At 29.5% G+C, this 18740-nt stretch overlaps 1 protein-coding gene across 1 annotated transcript in view; it reads right to left on the reverse strand.

Annotated features, from left to right (window-relative positions):
• Positions 1–3169: 3169 nt before the first annotated feature.
• LOC143226886 (galactosylgalactosylxylosylprotein 3-beta-glucuronosyltransferase 3-like) overlaps positions 3170–18740 on the reverse strand; it is a 29178-nt gene continuing 13607 nt past the window's right edge. Inside the window, exons 5-6 of the mRNA XM_076458421.1 lie at positions 12052–12236; positions 3170–3410 (exon numbers count right to left, since the gene is read on the reverse strand). Of these exons, the coding sequence (XP_076314536.1) occupies positions 3285–3410; positions 12052–12236 (311 nt within the window). The 3' untranslated portion in view covers positions 3170–3284. The remainder of the gene's footprint in view (positions 3411–12051; positions 12237–18740) is intronic.

Below are 18740 nucleotides of genomic sequence, written 5' to 3' on the forward strand. Positions count from 1 at the left end.
AGTGTATATTAAAAAGTGATCATATAATTTAGGTAGGTTAGTACTATTAACATTATTAATTAATATTTTAGTGTATATTAAAAAAGTGATCATATAATTTAGGTAGGTTAGTACTATTAACATTATTAATTAATATTTTAGTGTATATTAAAAAGTGATCATATAATTTAGGTAGGTTAGTACTATTAACATTATTAATTAATATCTTAGTGTATATTAAAAAAAGTGATCATATAATTTAGGTAGGTTAGTACTATTAACATTATTAATTAATATCTTAGTGTATATTAAAAAAAGTGATCATATAATTTAGGTAGGTTAGTACTATTAACATTATTAATTAATATTTTAGTGTATATTAAAAAAAGTGATCATATAATTTAGGTAGGTTAGTACTATTAACATTATTAATTAATATTTCAGTGTATATTAAAAAAAGTGATCATATAATTTAGGTAGGTTAGTACTATTAACATTATTAATTAATATTTTAGTGTATATTAAAAAAGTGATCATATAATTTAGGTAGGTTAGTACTATTAACATTATTAATTAATATTTTAGTGTATATTAAAAGTGATCATATAATTTAGGTAGGTTAGTACTATTAACATTATTAATTAATATTTTAGTGTATATTAAAAAAGTGATCATATAATTTAGGTAGGTTAGTACTATTAACATTATTAATTAATATTTTAGTGTATATTAAAAAAAGTGATCATATAATTTAGGTAGGTTAGTACTATTAACATTATTAATTAATATTTTAGTGTATATTAAAAAAGTGATCATATAATTTAGGTAGGTAAGTACTATTAACATTATTAATTAATATTTCAGTGTATATTAAAAAATTGATCATATAATTTAGGTAGGTTAGTACTATTAACATTATTAATTAATATTTTAGTGTATATTAAAAAATTGATCATATAATTTAGGTAGGTTAGTACTATTAACATTTTTAATTAATATTTTAGTGTATATTAAAAAAGTGATCATATAATTTAGGTAACGTAAGTACTATTAACATTATTAATTAATATTTCAGTGTATATTAAAAAAGTGATCATATAATTTAGGTAGGTTAGTACTATTAACATTATTAATTAATATTTTAGTGTATATTAAAAAATTGATCATATAATTTAGGTAGGTTAGTACTATTAACATTATTAATTAATATTTTAGTGTATATTAAAAAAGTGATCATATAATTTAGGTAGGTTAGTACTATTAACATTATTAATTAATATTTTAGTGTATATTAAAAAAGTGATCATATAATTTAGGTAGGTTAGTACTATTAACATTATTAATTAATATTTTAGTGTATATTAAAAGTGATCATATAATTTAGGTAGGTTAGTACTATTAACATTATTAATTAATATTTTAGTGTATATTAAAAAAGTGATCGTATAATTTAGGTAGGTAAGTACTATTAACATTATTAATTAATATTTCAGTGTATATTAAAAAAGTGATCATATAATTTAGGTAGGTTAGTACTATTAACATTATTAATTAATATTTTAGTGTATATTAAAAAAGTGATCATATAATTTAGGTAGGTTAGTACTATTAACATTATTAATTAATATTTTAGTGTATATTAAAATAGTGATCATATAATTTAGGTAGGTTAGTACTATTAACATTATTAATTAATATTTTAGTGTATATTAAAAAAGTGATCGTATAATTTAGGTAGGTAAGTACTATTAACATTATTAATTAATATTTCAGTGTATATTAAAAAAGTGATCATATAATTTAGGTAGGTTAATACTATTAACATTATTAATTAATATTTTAGTGTATATTAAAAAAGTGATCATATAATTTAGATAGGTTATTACTATTAACATTATTAATTAATATTTTAGTGTATATTAAAAAAAGTGATCATATAATTTAGGTAGGTTAGTACTATTAACATTATTAATTAATATTTCAGTGTATATTAAAAAAAGTGATCATATAATTTAGGTAGGTTAGTACTATTAACATTATTAATTAATATTTTAGTGTATATTAAAAAAGTGATCATATAATTTAGGTAGGTTAGTACTATTAACATTATTAATTAATATTTTAGTGTATATTAAAAAAGTGATCATATAATTTAGGTAGGTTAGTACTATTAACATTATTAATTAATATTTTAGTGTATATTAAAAAAGTGATCATATAATTTAGGTAGGTTAGTACTATTAACATTATTAATTAATATTTTAGTGTATATTAAAAAAGTGATCATATAATTTAGGTAGGTTAGTACTATTAACATTATTAATTAATATTTTAGTGTATATTAAAAAAAGTGATCATATAATTTAGGTAGGTTAGTACTATTAACATTATTAATTAATATTTTAGTGTATATTAAAAGTGATCATATAATTTAGGTAGGTTAGTACTATTAACATTATTAATTAATATTTTAGTGTATATTAAAAAAGTGATCATATAATTTAGGTAGGTTAGTACTATTAACATTATTAATTAATATTTTAGTGTATATTAAAAAAGTGATCATATAATTTAGGTAGGTTAGTACTATTAACATTATTAATTAATATTTTAGTGTATATTAAAAAGTGATAATATAATTTAGGTAGGTTAGTACTATTAACATTATTAATTAATATTTCAGTGTATATTAAAAAAGTGATCATATAATTTAGGTAGGTTAGTACTATTAACATTATTAATTAATATTTTAGTGTATATTAAAAAAGTGATCATATAATTTAGGTAGGTTAGTACTATTAACATTATTAATTAATATTTTAGTGTATATTAAAAAAAGTGATCATATAATTTAGGTAGGTTAGTACTATTAACATTATTAATTAATATTTTAGTGTATATTAAAAGTGATCATATAATTTAGGTAGGTTAGTACTATTAACATTATTAATTAATTTTTAGTGTATATTAAAAAGTGATCATATAATTTAGGTAGGTTAGTACTATTAACATTATTAATTAATATTTTAGTGTATATTAAAAAAGTGATCATATAATTTAGGTAGGTTAGTACTATTAACATTATTAATTAATATTTTAGTGTATATTAAAAAAGTGATCATATAATTTAGGTAGGTTAGTACTATTAACATTATTAATTAATATTTTAGTGTATATTAAAAAGTGATCATATAATTTAGGTAGGTTAGTACTATTAACATTATTAATTAATATTTCAGTGTATATTAAAAAAGTGATCATATAATTTAGGTAGGTTAGTACTATTAACATTATTAATTAATATTTCAGTGTATATTAAAAAAGTGATCATATAATTTAGGTAGGTTAGTACTATTAACATTATTAACTAGTTCTAAATTAGATATCTGTGGAATCTCTGTCTTTCCTGATTTCAAATGCCAGGCAAGAACCTGTGGAGAAACAAATTTAGTTTTTCAGTGAAACTGATGTACATTTTTATTTCTTTAAACATTGGTGGACATATCTGCATACTTCCATATTTATTGCAGTGTTTACCATTTGTTTAGTATTTCTCAGTTGTTAATGTTTATTTTGGTTTTCAAGAAATTGCTAATAAAATACTTTTTACATGATTTATAACGTTGTAGTAAAAGTATTTTTAGCCCTTACATTAATATTTTTTAAAAATATTTTATTATTTACAATATGCGGACTGTGAATTTTTAATGTGCTTCTGTTTTTCCATTTTATTAACATCAACTCTTAAATCAAAAGCAAATTTTATCATATATTGTTTAGTGCAACATCTAGATGTAGAATGAAGCATATTATATGCAAAACATTGAACTATTAACACAACATTAAATGACAGAAAGGTACATTTTGATTCATTTAGACCATTTTCTCTGCTAAATTAAGGCAGCCTTTATTCAAATATTTATTAAGCTTTCTAATTCTTTTAATGTTCAACCAGTCTGTTAACAGGACCAAATTAAGGTGGAGACTGGTAGAGATGCAGCTCCTTGCCCACTGAAGAAACAACAATGAAATAAACAGATGTGAATTAGAAAAATATATGCATTATGCATGAAAAAATGGGTTTGGTATTTAAAGAAAATTCTGAAAACACATGCAGCTTTAATTGTTTGTGATAAGCCTAGATTTATTACAGAAAAAAACCTTACTGAGACATATACACAACTTCAGATGATCCCTTAAATAGAACATTAATGAGCCACTAGAACTGCATATAACACAAAAAAATTAAATTTCTCTGTCAAGTGAGAGTTTCCTCACTTGTCTGTCAGTACTGGATATTGGAGTGGGATTCTGGGAATTCAAATTCTGCACTTTTCAGTACATCGTGTTCTTAATATGAAATACTTTCAGTAGATCGTGTTCTTAATATGAAATACTTTCAGTAGATCGTGTTCTTAATATGAAATACTTTCAGTACATCGTGTTCTTAACATGAAATATTTTCAGTACATCGTGTTCTTAATATGAAACATTTTCAGTACATCGTATTCCTAACATGAAATATTTTCAGTACATCGTGTTCTTAATATGAAACATTTTCAGTACATCGTGTTCTTAATATGAAACATTTTCAGTACATCGTGTTCTTAATATGAAACATTTTCAGTACATCGTGTTCTTAATATGAAACATTTTCAGTACATCGTGTTCTTAATATGAAACATTTTCAGTACATCGTGTTCTTAATATGAAACATTTTCAGTACATCGTGTTCTTAATATGAAACATATTTTCAGTACATCGTGTTCTTAATATGAAACATATTTTCAGTACATCGTGTTCTTAATATGAAACATATTTTCAGTGCATCGTGTTCTTAATATGAAACATATTTTCAGTGCATCGTGTTCTTAATATGAAACATTTTCTATTTTTGGATTTTATACGATTTGAGAAAATAAACATTACTAAAATTTAAAAAATCAATATATAAATTTCATTACATGATTTTCCTTTTGTTAGCTCCCCCCAGAGGTACAGCAGTATTTCTGAGGACTTACAGCATTAGAAATTGGGTTTCAGTACCTGTAGTACACTGAGCACAAATAGATCTTTGTGTACTTTGTGCCTGCCTATAAACAAACCCTTTGTGAGGAGTATTACACCTAAAGGAGACTTAAATTGACTCCATGGAGGAACTGCGAGCTACTATCTCAGTTTCCCAAAAGTGTCAAGAAAATCATTTGTATTACTCATGCTTTCTGTATCACATTTATCAGTGTTTAATACATTTGTGAACAGACTTGAGATCGTCAACGGTCCATTTGAATTAACAGATTCCTCAAAACTATTTTGAAAAATGTCATAATTGTTTTGTTTGTCCATTAATATTATACAAACAACCCATTTACTGCTAGCAGGTAAACTTGTCACTGTATACAGTAAAATTTAGTATGGTAATGCATTACATACATGGGTATGGCTTTAGAAGGGTCAGATGTGGGGCACTAGCTACTACCTTCATATAGTAATAAAACATAGTATTCTCCCATACTACTATATCAACAGTCATACAGGAAGAATGGTAAAGTCATAAGCATACATGATTATTTCTGGTGCATGAAAGAATAGACTTAAATATCAATATAAATAACTCAAGATTTTAAAGATTCAAAATGTACAAAGATAATAATCCGTGATGACGAGAAAACCCACCTGTAGAGAAAAATATACATGTAAAAACAGCTGGTATAGGTTGAGAAAATTCTATGTAGAGGAACGAACAATGTTTTGAAGGTTGAAACAGTGTTTGCTCCTCTACATAGAATTTTCTCAACTCATACCAGCTGTTTTTACATATATAAAATGTACAAAGGATAAACAAAATTTTTTCATAAACAGGTACCTTCAGAATATACAAATATTACATTAAAGAATAAATAAATGTTCTTTCATGTTAATTTGAAGCCATTCTAAAGAGACAAAAAGGAGTAATTTTGAGTTATTTAGGCTTTTTTTTGGTGGTTACAAGGTCTGTCAATTTGACCAGATAAAATGTAAGATTTTACTGAGAAAAATATTTTTAGGAGGGTTTACAGATTATATGTGACATTTGAGATTTTTTAGATGAATAAACATATTTTTAATCTTAACATGAAATCACTTTGAACATGAACTGGTCATAAAAGAACTTGATATATTCAGGGATCCATCTTCAGTAAAATATCATTAAAAACTTAATTTTTTTGTGTACAGATGACAGATTTTGTGAGGAGACAGAACATTACATGTTATAGTATTAAAACTATATGCAAGTAAAAATGTTCGTGTAGTCAGTCCTTGGGACTGAGTCTATATATTGAGAGAGTTAACCCTTTTGATATGAATAGCTAAAAATTCATATGCCACAGCCTTTATAGTTACATTCAAAATTTAACTAAACTAACTTATTATTATTGTAAAACTATTTCATTGTTTTAGAGTCTACATTGAACTGTTTCACTTCAAACCAAAATGGTGCAGAGCATGAATTATACTCATTGTTGACCTAATTGTATGTTATTTTATGAAACAAAGTACACAACTAGTATAAATGTAGCATATCTGTGCAAACAGTTTTCATGAAAAAATATACATTTCACAAACTTGTATGCACTCGTATGTGTAATTTGTATATGATGAATTTAATTAAGTCTACCAATGTTATTTAACAGTTTCTCTGTAATATTTAATGAAATCTATAAATGTAGTTTACCACTTTGGCTGTAATATTTAATCAAGTCTATAAATGTATTTTACCAGTTTGACTGTAATGTTTACAATTTTGACAATATTGACAACGAATAATATCCATTCACCTGTATAATTTATTTGAGAACTAGTGGTAGAAATTGCTAGTCTAGTTTGCTTGACCTAACCAGTACTTGCTTTCACTGTATAGTTTTACTGCTCTGAATGAGCCATCTTTAATCCAAAGGAAAACAAATGGTTTATTTTTACTTTTAGGTAAGCTGTAGTAAAAGTTTTAGACTGATAGCTCATGTGACTTTCTGTATAGACGTGTGCAAACATTTGTTCAAAATTGAGTAGTTTTTGTTCAGTAACTTTGTATGTGTGGCTTATATTTAGGCCAGATTTGCTGTAGATTATGAAGATCTCTCTGTACATGTGCCAAATGTAAGAAAAATATCCATTAAAGGTAAAGTATATTTTTATATCCAATAAAGTTTCAGTGCAAAGACAAGGAGAAAGAAGTTGGAACAAAAGTGAAAATATAATTTCTTGTGTATGAGAATGTGAAATGAGGATAGAATAGACCTTGTCCACTGAAAGTATGTGATACTCTGGATTACCACAGTATGAGCATAGAATAGACCTTGTCTATTGAAAATATGTGATACTCTGGAGTACCACAGTCTGAGCATAGAATAGACCTTGTCCACTGAAAGTATGTGATACTCTGGATTACCACAGTATGAGCATAGAATAGACCTTGTCTACTGAAAATATGTGATACTCTGGAGTACCACAGTCTGAGCATAGAATAGACCTTGTCCACTGAAAATATGTGATACTCTGGAGTACCACAGTCTGAGCATAGAATAGACCTTGTCCACTGAAAATATGAGATACTCTGGAGTACCACAGTCTGAGCACAGAATAGACATTGTCCACTGAAATTATGCGATACTCTGTATTACCACAGTCTGAGCATAGAATAGACCTTGTCCACTGAAAATATGTGATACTCTGGAGTACCACAGTCTGAGCATAGAATAGACCTTGTCCATTGAAAATATGTGATACTCTGGAGTACCACAGTCTGAGGATAGAATAGACCTTGTCCACTGCAAATATGTGATACTCTGGATTACCACAGTTTGAGCATAGAATAGACCTTATCCACTGAAAATATGTGATACCCTGGAGTACCACAGTCTGAGCATAGCATAGACCTTATCTACTGAAAATATATGATACTCTGGGTCTGAGCATAGCATAGACCTTATCCACTGAAAATATGTGATACTTTGGAGTACTACAGTCTGAGCATAGAATAAACCTTGTCCACTGAAAATATGTGATACTCTGGATTACCACAGTCTGAGCATAGAATAGCCCTTGTCCACTGAAAATATGTGATACTCTGGAGTACCACAGTCTGAGTTACGGAAAGTGGAAAACTGCTAAACTATCACTCTGGTTAGTAACACACAGTGTGTCGTGTAGGCTGATTTTGTTGCATGACTAATAATGTGTGTCTTGATATCAAAATACCAATATACATTGTTTCAAATTATTCTTATGCACACATCAAATTGGCCTAATAATAATAATAATTTTGTTACATCGACCAAGCACAACCTAAAAAATTAAAGCATTTAATCGGACAATAATAATTAGAAACTTAACAGAAATATGTTATGAAAATGTATATTTTAAAAATTGACAGTCGAATAAACCATCAAATTTCCTCTGAAACTTTCCTTGATCTGTTTCAGATTGTCAAACCACAAATATACATTTAAAAACACAAAAATGTTATTGTTCTTATATGTGTGCCTCTTTTACAAACTGAACCCTATCTTAAAAAATTCTATATCTGTGCTGTCTGAATGTGAAGAAATCTTGAAATTCTAGTTAGCTTTTATATCAGATTACTTGTTGTTAATAATTATTACCATTTCCTAACTAATACTAATTTGATGGTAGGTCTAAAGCCTGAATGGCTGTTTTATTTTCCTTAATCTGGCCCTGTTTCTTAGAAACATGAAGCTGTCTTACCTGAAGATAAATTCTTTCCATATAAAAATTAATTTATATTTGTGTCTTACAATTCTCTTGGCCCACCATGACCAGGTGGTTAGGGTACTTGGCTTGCAATCTAGGAGATGCAGGTTTGAATCCCTGCCCCACCAGACATGCTCACCCTTTCAGCAATGAAGGTGTTATAATGTGATGGTTGTAGCCCAACCCTTTCTGACAGTTCAGTGTTCTTTCTAAAGTAAGAAGCCAAAGACTGAACACCATACTTTAAATATGATCTAACAAATCACCTATACAATGACATTATAATCTCCATAGACTTGTATTCAATATTTCTTTAGATATAGCTTTTAATCTTATTTGTCTAGGCTCTAGTAACTGCAAACTGCTTGGATAATATAAGAGATTGACCAACCAGAACAGAGATTTTCTTTCTCTGTAATACTGTTAAGATTATTCCCATCCAAATTGTAATTGAAATTGTGATACATGTATTAAACTTGCATTTATTATAATTGTAAACCATTTATTCACCCAGTACATCAAATTATTCCAATCTTCTTGTGAAATTACAATACCCAAAATTTTAATGTCATCAGCAAATTTAAATAATCTGTTCATATTTTTCATTGGTGTAAATCAAACACATTGAAGGTCTGAGGTACCCCACTTGTGGCATTAATCTACTTTGACTTGAGAAAACCATCTGCATTCTTCCATCCAAAATATTATGTATTCAGTGAGCCAACCCATCTCTCGCCCTTACAGTAACAACGTTTTTAACAAGTGTTGCATGTGGCTCATCAGGTTATTTCTGAAAATCTAGGTACACCAAATCCACATCTGTACTCTCATATAAATATGCAGAAACCTCTTGAACGAATGACCCAACAACTGATTAAATTTTATTAAATGAATTTACATTTCTTTTATCTGGTATTCAAACACGTTTCTTACAACTGATGTGAGGCTAACTGGCCTCTAATTACTGAGAACATTTTTATCTCTTTCCTTGAAGGTAGGAGTGACACTAAGCAACTTTCAATATTTTGGAACTGTTTAAGTAGTAGCAGGTGTCTCTCACACCCATTCCTTAACTTCCTTCAAACCCTGGAGTAAATATTACCTGACCCAGGATATTTATCATTGTTTAAACTTACCAATTCTTTCTTGACAAGTTCAGAATTAATGTTATATTCTTGTTCAACCATCCAACAACCACTGAAGATTATATCTTATATCTTCATTAGTACAATATAATAACCCAGCTATCCCATAATCATTGCATCTGGTATCATATCTTAATGATACTACACCTATCCCAACATTATGGTTACCCTTAATGTATTTAAAGAAATACCATATAGTTTTTTATTTTCTAATTTCCCTCTGTTTTGATCTTGTATAGACCTGAATATCTTCCATCAGTGTATCCAGCTAATTCAGATACCCATTTCACATTGTTCACGAATATCTTCCATCAGTGTATCCAGCTAATTTAGATACCCATTTCACATTGTTCACGTTTGTATCCAGCTAATTCAGATACCCATTTCACATGAATATCTTCCATCAGTGTATCCAGCTAATTCAGATACCCATTTCACATGAATATCTTCCATCAGTGTATCCAGCTAATTCAGATACCCATTTCACATGAATATCTTCCATCAGTGTATCCAGCTAATTCAGATACCCATTTCACATGAATATCTTCCATCAGTGTATCCAGCTAATTCAGATACCCATTTCACATGAATATCTTCCATCAGTGTATCCAGCTAATTCAGATACCCATTTCACATGAATATCTTCCATCAGTGTATCCAGCTAATTCAGATACCCATTTCACATGAATATCTTCCATCAGTGTATCCAGCTAATTCAGATACCCATTTCACATGAATATCTTCCATCAGTGTATCCAGCTAATTCAGATACCCATTTCACATGAATATCTTCCATCAGTGTATCCAGCTAATTCAGATACCCATTTCACATGAATATCTTCCATCAGTGTATCCAGCTAATTCAGATACCCATTTCACATGAATATCTTCCATCAGTGTATCCAGCTAATTCAGATACCCATTTCACATGAATATCTTCCATCAGTGTATCCAGCTAATTCAGATACCCATTTCACATGAATATCTTCCATCAGTGTATCCAGCTAATTCAGATACCCATTTCACATGAATATCTTCCATCAGTGTATCCAGCTAATTCAGATACCCATTTCACATGAATATCTTCCATCAGTGTATCCAGCTAATTCAGATACCCATTTCACATGAATATCCTCCATCAGTGTATCCAGCTAATTCAGATACCCATTTCACATGAATATCTTCCATCAGTGTATCCAGCTAATTCAGATACCTGAATATCTTCCATCAGTGTATCCAGCTAATTCAGATACCCATTTCACATTGTTCACGTTTGTATCCAGCTAATTCAGATACCCATTTCACATGAATATCTTCCATCAGTGTATCCAGCTAATTCAGATACCCATTTCACATGAATATCTTCCATCAGTGTATCCAGCTAATTCAGATACCCATTTCACATGAATATCTTCCATCAGTGTATCCAGCTAATTCAGATACCCATTTCACATGAATATCTTCCATCAGTGTATCCAGCTAATTCAGATACCCATTTCACATGAATATCTTCCATCAGTGTATCCAGCTAATTCAGATACCCATTTCACTCTGACCTGCTGTTTTGATCTTGTATAGACCTGAATATCTTCCATCAGTGTATCCAGCTAATTCAGATACCCATTTCACATGAATATCTTCCATCAGTGTATCCAGCTAATTCAGATACCCATTTCACATGAATATCTTCCATCAGTGTATCCAGCTAATTCAGATACCCATTACCCATTTCACGTTTGAAACTTTGAGACCAGTAGCTTATTATTCCTTATTTTTATATGCAGAAAAACATCAAATCTAATTAGAAATGATCATCTGGACCCGTATGTTCTCCAGTCTTCATCCTATCAATAATTTCTTTGTTAATAGTTAACAATAAATGTAAAATAATATTGTTCTTTGTAGCTTCTGTAAACAATTATTGAAGAAAACCATCCTGACCAGTTTTTAAAAATATGCCTCCCTTGAGACTTCACTCTAACATTTCCTAATCATTGTGCTTCATATTATTTCATAATTATAATCTTGCTAACATTTGAATGTTGTTAGTAAATCTAGTATCTTATTTGTTACTGTTGGCAGCTGTTATAATGTTTCCTTACCTTCATATACTGGTCAGCTGTGGAGTACTTTTATATTTGTTTTTTTTTCTGTTGCATTTTAATTTTTCAAATACCTGTACACAGTTCTCAGCCTTGGGCTCCAGTTCATCTATACTAACTTCCAGACTCTGTAAGAATTGATCTTCTAAGTACCCTTGATCACAGCCCATGGTGGCATTTGGTCTTCTGAAAAGGAATGGAATGGAGACAGCAAAACCTGCCATGTCTACAGCAAACTTTCTAGCCCGATCTTTGTTACCTGATACATAATAATATCACTTATTTAGAAAGTTTTATTATCACTCATTTAGAAAGTTTTATTATTTTTATCCTTGCTTTGGTTGAAGCTGTTAGAAAGTTTATAAAAACAATTTCCCATAATGATGGCTATATCAATTCAGATGATCACAGTTGAATGCTATTGTCCAATACCATAACTTTCTTTGTAAAAAAAAACTTTTGTGAAGGACAGTAGGGTCAGTCTTAGATTACACTTTCCATAAGCTCTTCACTTTAAACAGAATTTGGTGTCAAAGACCATGTTTAAGCAAATTAAATGCACAAATGTTTATGTAATATAGAGGTGTAACCTCTTGGGTATGACAGAGAAGAGAATAACATGAACATTCATTTCATTCTTTATTGATTCTAGAAATACTGCTGTATAGTAAGGTATTCATTCTCTTATATCTAAATTTTCTGGGATTCTGGCTGTACAGTTCAAGATTTTCATCTTGTGTATTACTGTCACTACATTTAACTAACCCTAACTGGAGTTTACTTTGTTTTACTGTTCATTTTGTGACGATCACAAATCTCGAGAAATAGCGTTATTAACATAATGTGTACAATATCGTAACTTTAATACAAGCTTCTGTTCGGGAACATATCGGGTCTGATTCAGTGCTGTAACAAATTCCATTCTTAATAAGCAGCCTCCTTCGTGAATTCTCCAATTGAGTTTTCTCTCACCCTGTATTCTGTAATTTAGTTTTTCTCACCCTGTATTCTGTAATTTAGTTTTCTCTCACCCTGTATTCTGTAATTTAGTTTTCTCTCACCCTGTATTCTGTAATTTAGTTTTCTCTCACCCTGTATTCTGTAACTTAGTTTTCTCTCACCTTTTATTCTGTAACTTAATTTTCTCTCACCATGATTTAGTTTTCTCTCAGTATGATTTCTGTGATTTAGTTTTCTCTCACCTTGTATTCTGTAATTTAGTTTTCTCTCACCCTGTATTCTGTAATTTAGTTTTCTCTCACCATTTATTTTGTAACTTAATTTTCTCTCACCTTGTATTCTCTAACTTAGTTTTCTTTCGCCCTGTATTCTGTAATTTAGTTTTCTCTCACCTTCTATTCTGTAATTTAGTTTTCTCTCACCCTGTATTCTGTAATTTAGTTTTCTCTCACCTTGTATTCTGTAATTTAGTTTTCTCTCACCTTGTAATCTGTAATTTAGTTTTCTCTCACCATTTATTTTGTAACTTAATTTTTTCTCACCTTGTATTCTCTTAGTTTTCTCTCACCTTGTATTCTGTAATTTAGTTTTCTCTCACCATTTATTTTGTAACTTAATTTTTTCTCACCTTGTATTCTCTTAGTTTTCTCTCACCTTGTATTCTGTAATTTAGTTTTCTCTCACCTTGTAATCTGTAATTTAGTTTTGTCTCACCATTTATTTTGTAATTTAATTATTTCTCACCTTGTATTCTCTTAGTTTTCTCTCACCCTGTATTATGTAATTTAGTTTTCTCTCACCATGTATTCTGTAATTTAGTTTTCTCTGACCTTGTATTCTGTAATTTAGTTTTCTCTCACCCTGTATTCTGTAATTTAGTTTTCTCTCACCATTTATTTTGTAACTTAATTATCTCTCACCTTGTATTCTCTAACTTAGTTTTCTCTCACCTTGTATTCTGTAATTTAGTTTTCTCTCACCCTGTATTCTGGAACTCAGTTTTCTCTCACCATTTATTTTGTAACTTAATTTTTCTCACCTTGTATTCTCTTAGTTTTCTCTCACCCTGTATTCTGTAATTTAGTTTCCTCTCACCCTGTATTCTGGAACTCAGTTTTCTCTCTCCTTTTATTCTGTAACTTAATTTTCTCTCACCATGATTTCTGTGATTTAGTTTTCTCTCACCCTGTATTCTGTAATTTAGTTTTCTCTCACCTTGTATTCTGTAATTTAGTTTTCTCTCACCCTGTATTCTGTAACTTAATTTTCTCTCACCATGATTTCTGTGATTTAGTTTTCTCTCGCCCTGTATTCTGTAATTTAGTTTTCTCTCACCCTGTATTCTGTAACTTAGTTTTCTCTCTCCTTTTATTCTGTAACTTAATTTTCTCTCACCATGATTTCTGTGATTTAGTTTTCTCTCACCCTATTTTCTGTAATTTAGTTTTCTCTCACCCTGTTTCCTGTAATTTAGTTTTCTGTCACCTTGTATTCTGTAATTTAGTTTTCTCTCACCCTGTATTCTGTAATTTAGTTTTCTCTGACCTTGTATTCTGTAATTTAGTTTTCTCTCACCATTTATTTTGTAACTTAATTATCTCTCACCTTGTATTCTCTAACTTAGTTTTCTCTCACCTTGTATTCTGTAATTTAGTTTTCTCTCATCCTGTATTCTGGAACTCAGTTTTCTCTCTCCTTTTATTCTGTAACTTAATTTTCTCTCACCATGATTTCTGTGATTTAGTTTTCTCTCGCCCTGTATTCTGTAATTTAGTTTTCTCTCACCCTGTATTCTGTAACTTAGTTTTCTCTCTCCTTTTATTCTGTAACTTAATTTTCTCTCACCATGATTTCTGTGATTTAGTTTTCTCTCACCCTGTTTTCTGTAATTTAGTTTTCTCTCACCTTGTATTCTGTAATTTAGTTTTCTCTCACCCTGTATTCTGTAACTTAGTTTTCTCTCACCTTGTAATCTCTAATTTAGTTTTCTCTCACCATTTATTTTGTAACTTAATTTTTTCTCACCTTGTATTCTCTTAGTTTTCTTTCACCTTGTATTCTCTAACTTAGTTTTCTCTCACCCAGTATTCTGTAATTTAGTTTTCTCTCACCATGTATTCTGTAACTTAATTTTCTCTAACCATGATTTCTGTGATTTAGTTTTCTCTCACCCCGTTTTCTGTAATTTAGTTTTCTCTCACCTTGTATTCTGTAATTCAGTTTTCACTCACCTTGTATTCTGTAATTTAATTTTCTCTCACCCTGTATTCTGTAATTTAGTTTTCTCTCACCATAATTTCTGTGATTTAGTTTTCTCTCACCATAATTTCTGTAACTTAGTTTTCTCTCACCTTGTATTCTGTAACTTAGTTTTCTCTCACCATGATTTCTGTGATTTAGTTTTCTCTCACCCTGTATTCTGTAACTTAGTTTTCTCTCACCATTTATTTTGTAACTTAATTTTTTCTCACCTTGTATTCTCTTAGTTTTCTCTCACCCTGTATTATGTAATTTAGTTTTCTCTCACCCTGTATTCTGTAATTTAGTTTTCTCTTACCATGTATTCTGTAATTTAGTTTTCTCTGACCTTGTATTCTGTAACTTAGTTTTCTCTTACCTTGTATTCTGTAATTTAGTTTTCTCTCACCCTGTATTCTGTAATTTAGTTTTCTCTCACCATGATTTCTGTGATTTAGTTTTCTCTCACCCTGTATTCTGTAACTTAGTTTTCTCTCACCCTGTATTCTGTAACTTAGTTTTCTCTCACCTTGTAATCTGTAATATAGTTTTCTCTCACCATTGATTTTGTAACTTAATTTTTTCTCACCTTGTATTCTCTTAGTTTTCTCTCACCCTGTATTATGTAATTTAGTTTTCTCTCACCCTGTATTCTGTAATTTAGTTTTCTCTTACCATGTATTCTGTAATTTAGTTTTCTCTGACCTTGTATTCTGTAACTTAGTTTTCTCTTACCTTGTATTCTGTAATTTAGTTTTCTCTCACCCTGTATTCTGTAATTTAGTCTTCTCTCACCATTTATTTTGTAACTTAATTTTTCTCACCTTGTATTCTCTTAGTTTTCTCTCACCTTGTATTCTGTAATTTAGTTTTCTCTCATCCTGTATTCTGGAACTCAGTTTTCTCTCTCCTTTTATTCTGTAACTTAATTTTCTCTCACCATGATTTCTGTGATTTAGTTTTCTCTCGCCCTGTATTCTGTAATTTAGTTTTCTCTCACCCTGTATTCTGTAACTTAGTTTTCTCTCTCCTTTTATTCTGTAACTTAATTTTCTCTCACCATGATTTCTGTGATTTAGTTTTCTCTCACCCTGTTTTCTGTAATTTAGTTTTCTCTCACCTTGTATTCTGTAATTTAGTTTTCTCTCACCCTGTATTCTGTAACTTAGTTTTCTCTCACCTTGTAATCTCTAATTTAGTTTTCTCTCACCATTTATTTTGTAACTTAATTTTTTCTCACCTTGTATTCTCTTAGTTTTCTTTCACCTTGTATTCTCTAACTTAGTTTTCTCTCACCCAGTATTCTGTAATTTAGTTTTCTCTCACCATGTATTCTGTAACTTAATTTTCTCTAACCATGATTTCTGTGATTTAGTTTTCTCTCACCCCGTTTTCTGTAATTTAGTTTTCTCTCACCTTGTATTCTGTAATTCAGTTTTCACTCACCTTGTATTCTCTAACTTAATTTTCTCTCACCCTGTATTCTGTAATTTAGTTTTCTCTCACCATAATTTCTGTGATTTAGTTTTCTCTCACCATAATTTCTGTAACTTAGTTTTCTCTCACCTTGTATTCTGTAACTTAGTTTTCTCTCACCATGATTTCTGTGATTTAGTTTTCTCTCACCCTGTATTCTGTAACTTACTTTTCTCTCACCATTTATTTTGTAACTTAATTTTTTCTCACCTTGTATTCTCTTAGTTTTCTCTCACCCTGTATTATGTAATTTAGTTTTCTCTCACCCTGTATTCTGTAATTTAGTTTTCTCTTACCATGTATTCTGTAATTTAGTTTTCTCTGACCTTGTATTCTGTAACTTAGTTTTCTCTTACCTTGTATTCTGTAATTTAGTTTTCTCTCACCCTGTATTCTGTAATTTAGTTTTCTCTCACCATGATTTCTGTGATTTAGTTTTCTCTCACCCTGTATTCTGTAACTTAGTTTTCTCTCACCCTGTATTCTGTAACTTAGTTTTCTCTCACCTTGTAATCTGTAATATAGTTTTCTCTCACCATTTATTTTGTAACTTAATTTTTTCTCACCTTGTATTCTCTTAGTTTTCTCTCACCCTGTATTATGTAATTTAGTTTTCTCTCACCCTGTATTCTGTAATTTAGTTTTCTCTTACCATGTATTCTGTAATTTAGTTTTCTCTGACCTTGTATTCTGTAACTTAGTTTTCTCTTACCTTGTATTCTGTAATTTAGTTTTCTCTCACCCTGTATTCTGTAATTTAGTCTTCTCTCACCATTTATTTTGTAACTTAATTTTTCTCACCTTGTATTCTCTTAGTTTTCTCTCACCTTGTATTCTGTAATTTAGTTTTATCTCACCTTGTAATCTGTAATTTAGTTTTGTCTCATCATTTATTTTGTAACTTAATTTTTTCTCACCTTGTATTCTCTTAGTTTTCTCTCACCCTGTATTCTGTAATTTAGTTTTCTCTGACCTTGTATTTTGTAACTTAATTGTCTCTCACCTTGTATTCTCTAACTTAGTTTTCTCTCACCTTGTATTCTGTAATTTAGTTTTCTCTCACCCTGTATTCTGGAACTCAGTTTTCTCTCTCCTTTTATTCTGTAACTTAATTTTCTCTCACCATGATTTCTGTGATTTAGTTTTCTCTCACCCTGTATTCTGTAATTTAGTTTTCTCTCACCTTGTATTCTGTAATTTAGTTTTCTCTCACCCTGTATTCTGTAACTTAATTTTCTCTCACCATGATTTCTGTGATTTAGTTTTCTCTCACCCTGTTTTCTGTAATTTAGTTTTCTCTCACCTTGTATTCTGTAATTTAGTTTTCTCTCACCATGATTTCTGTGATTTAGTTTTCTCTCGCCCTGTATTCTGTAATTTAGTTTTCTCTCACCCTGTATTCTGTAACTTAGTTTTCTCTCTCCTTTTATTCTGTAAGTTAATTTTCTCTCACCATGATTTCTGTGATTTAGTTTTATCTCACCCTGTTTTCTGTAATTTAGTTTTCTCTCACCCTGTATTCTGTAATTTAGTTTTCTCTGACCTTGTATTCTGTAATTTAGTTTTCTCTCACCCTGTATTCTGTAATTTAGTTTTCTCTGACCTTGTATTCTGTAATTTAGTTTTCTCTCACCCTGTATTCTGTAATTTAGTTTTCTTTCACCCTGTATTCTGTAATTTAGTTTTCTCTCACCATTTATTTTGTAACTTAATTATCTCTCACCTTGTATTCTCTAACTTAGTTTTCTCTCACTTTGTATTCTGTAATTTAGTTTTCTCTCACCCTGTATTCTGGAACTCAGTTTTCTCTCTCCTTTTATTCTGTAACTTAATTTTCTCTCACCATGATTTCTGTGATTTAGTTTTCTCTCGCCCTGTATTCTGTAATTTAGTTTTCTCTCACCCTGTATTCTGTAACTTAGTTTTCTCTCTCCTTTTATTCTGTAACTTAATTTTCTCTCACCATGATTTCTGTGATTTAGTTTTCTCTCACCCTGTTTTCTGTAATTTAGTTTTCTCTCACCTTGTATTCTGTAATTTAGTTTTCTCTCACCCTGTATTCTGTAACTTAGTTTTCTCTCACCTTGTA

The sequence above is a fragment of the Tachypleus tridentatus genome, chromosome 9 (genome assembly GCF_004210375.1).
Source record: "Tachypleus tridentatus isolate NWPU-2018 chromosome 9, ASM421037v1, whole genome shotgun sequence".
NCBI classification, from domain to species: domain Eukaryota; kingdom Metazoa; phylum Arthropoda; class Merostomata; order Xiphosura; family Limulidae; genus Tachypleus; species Tachypleus tridentatus.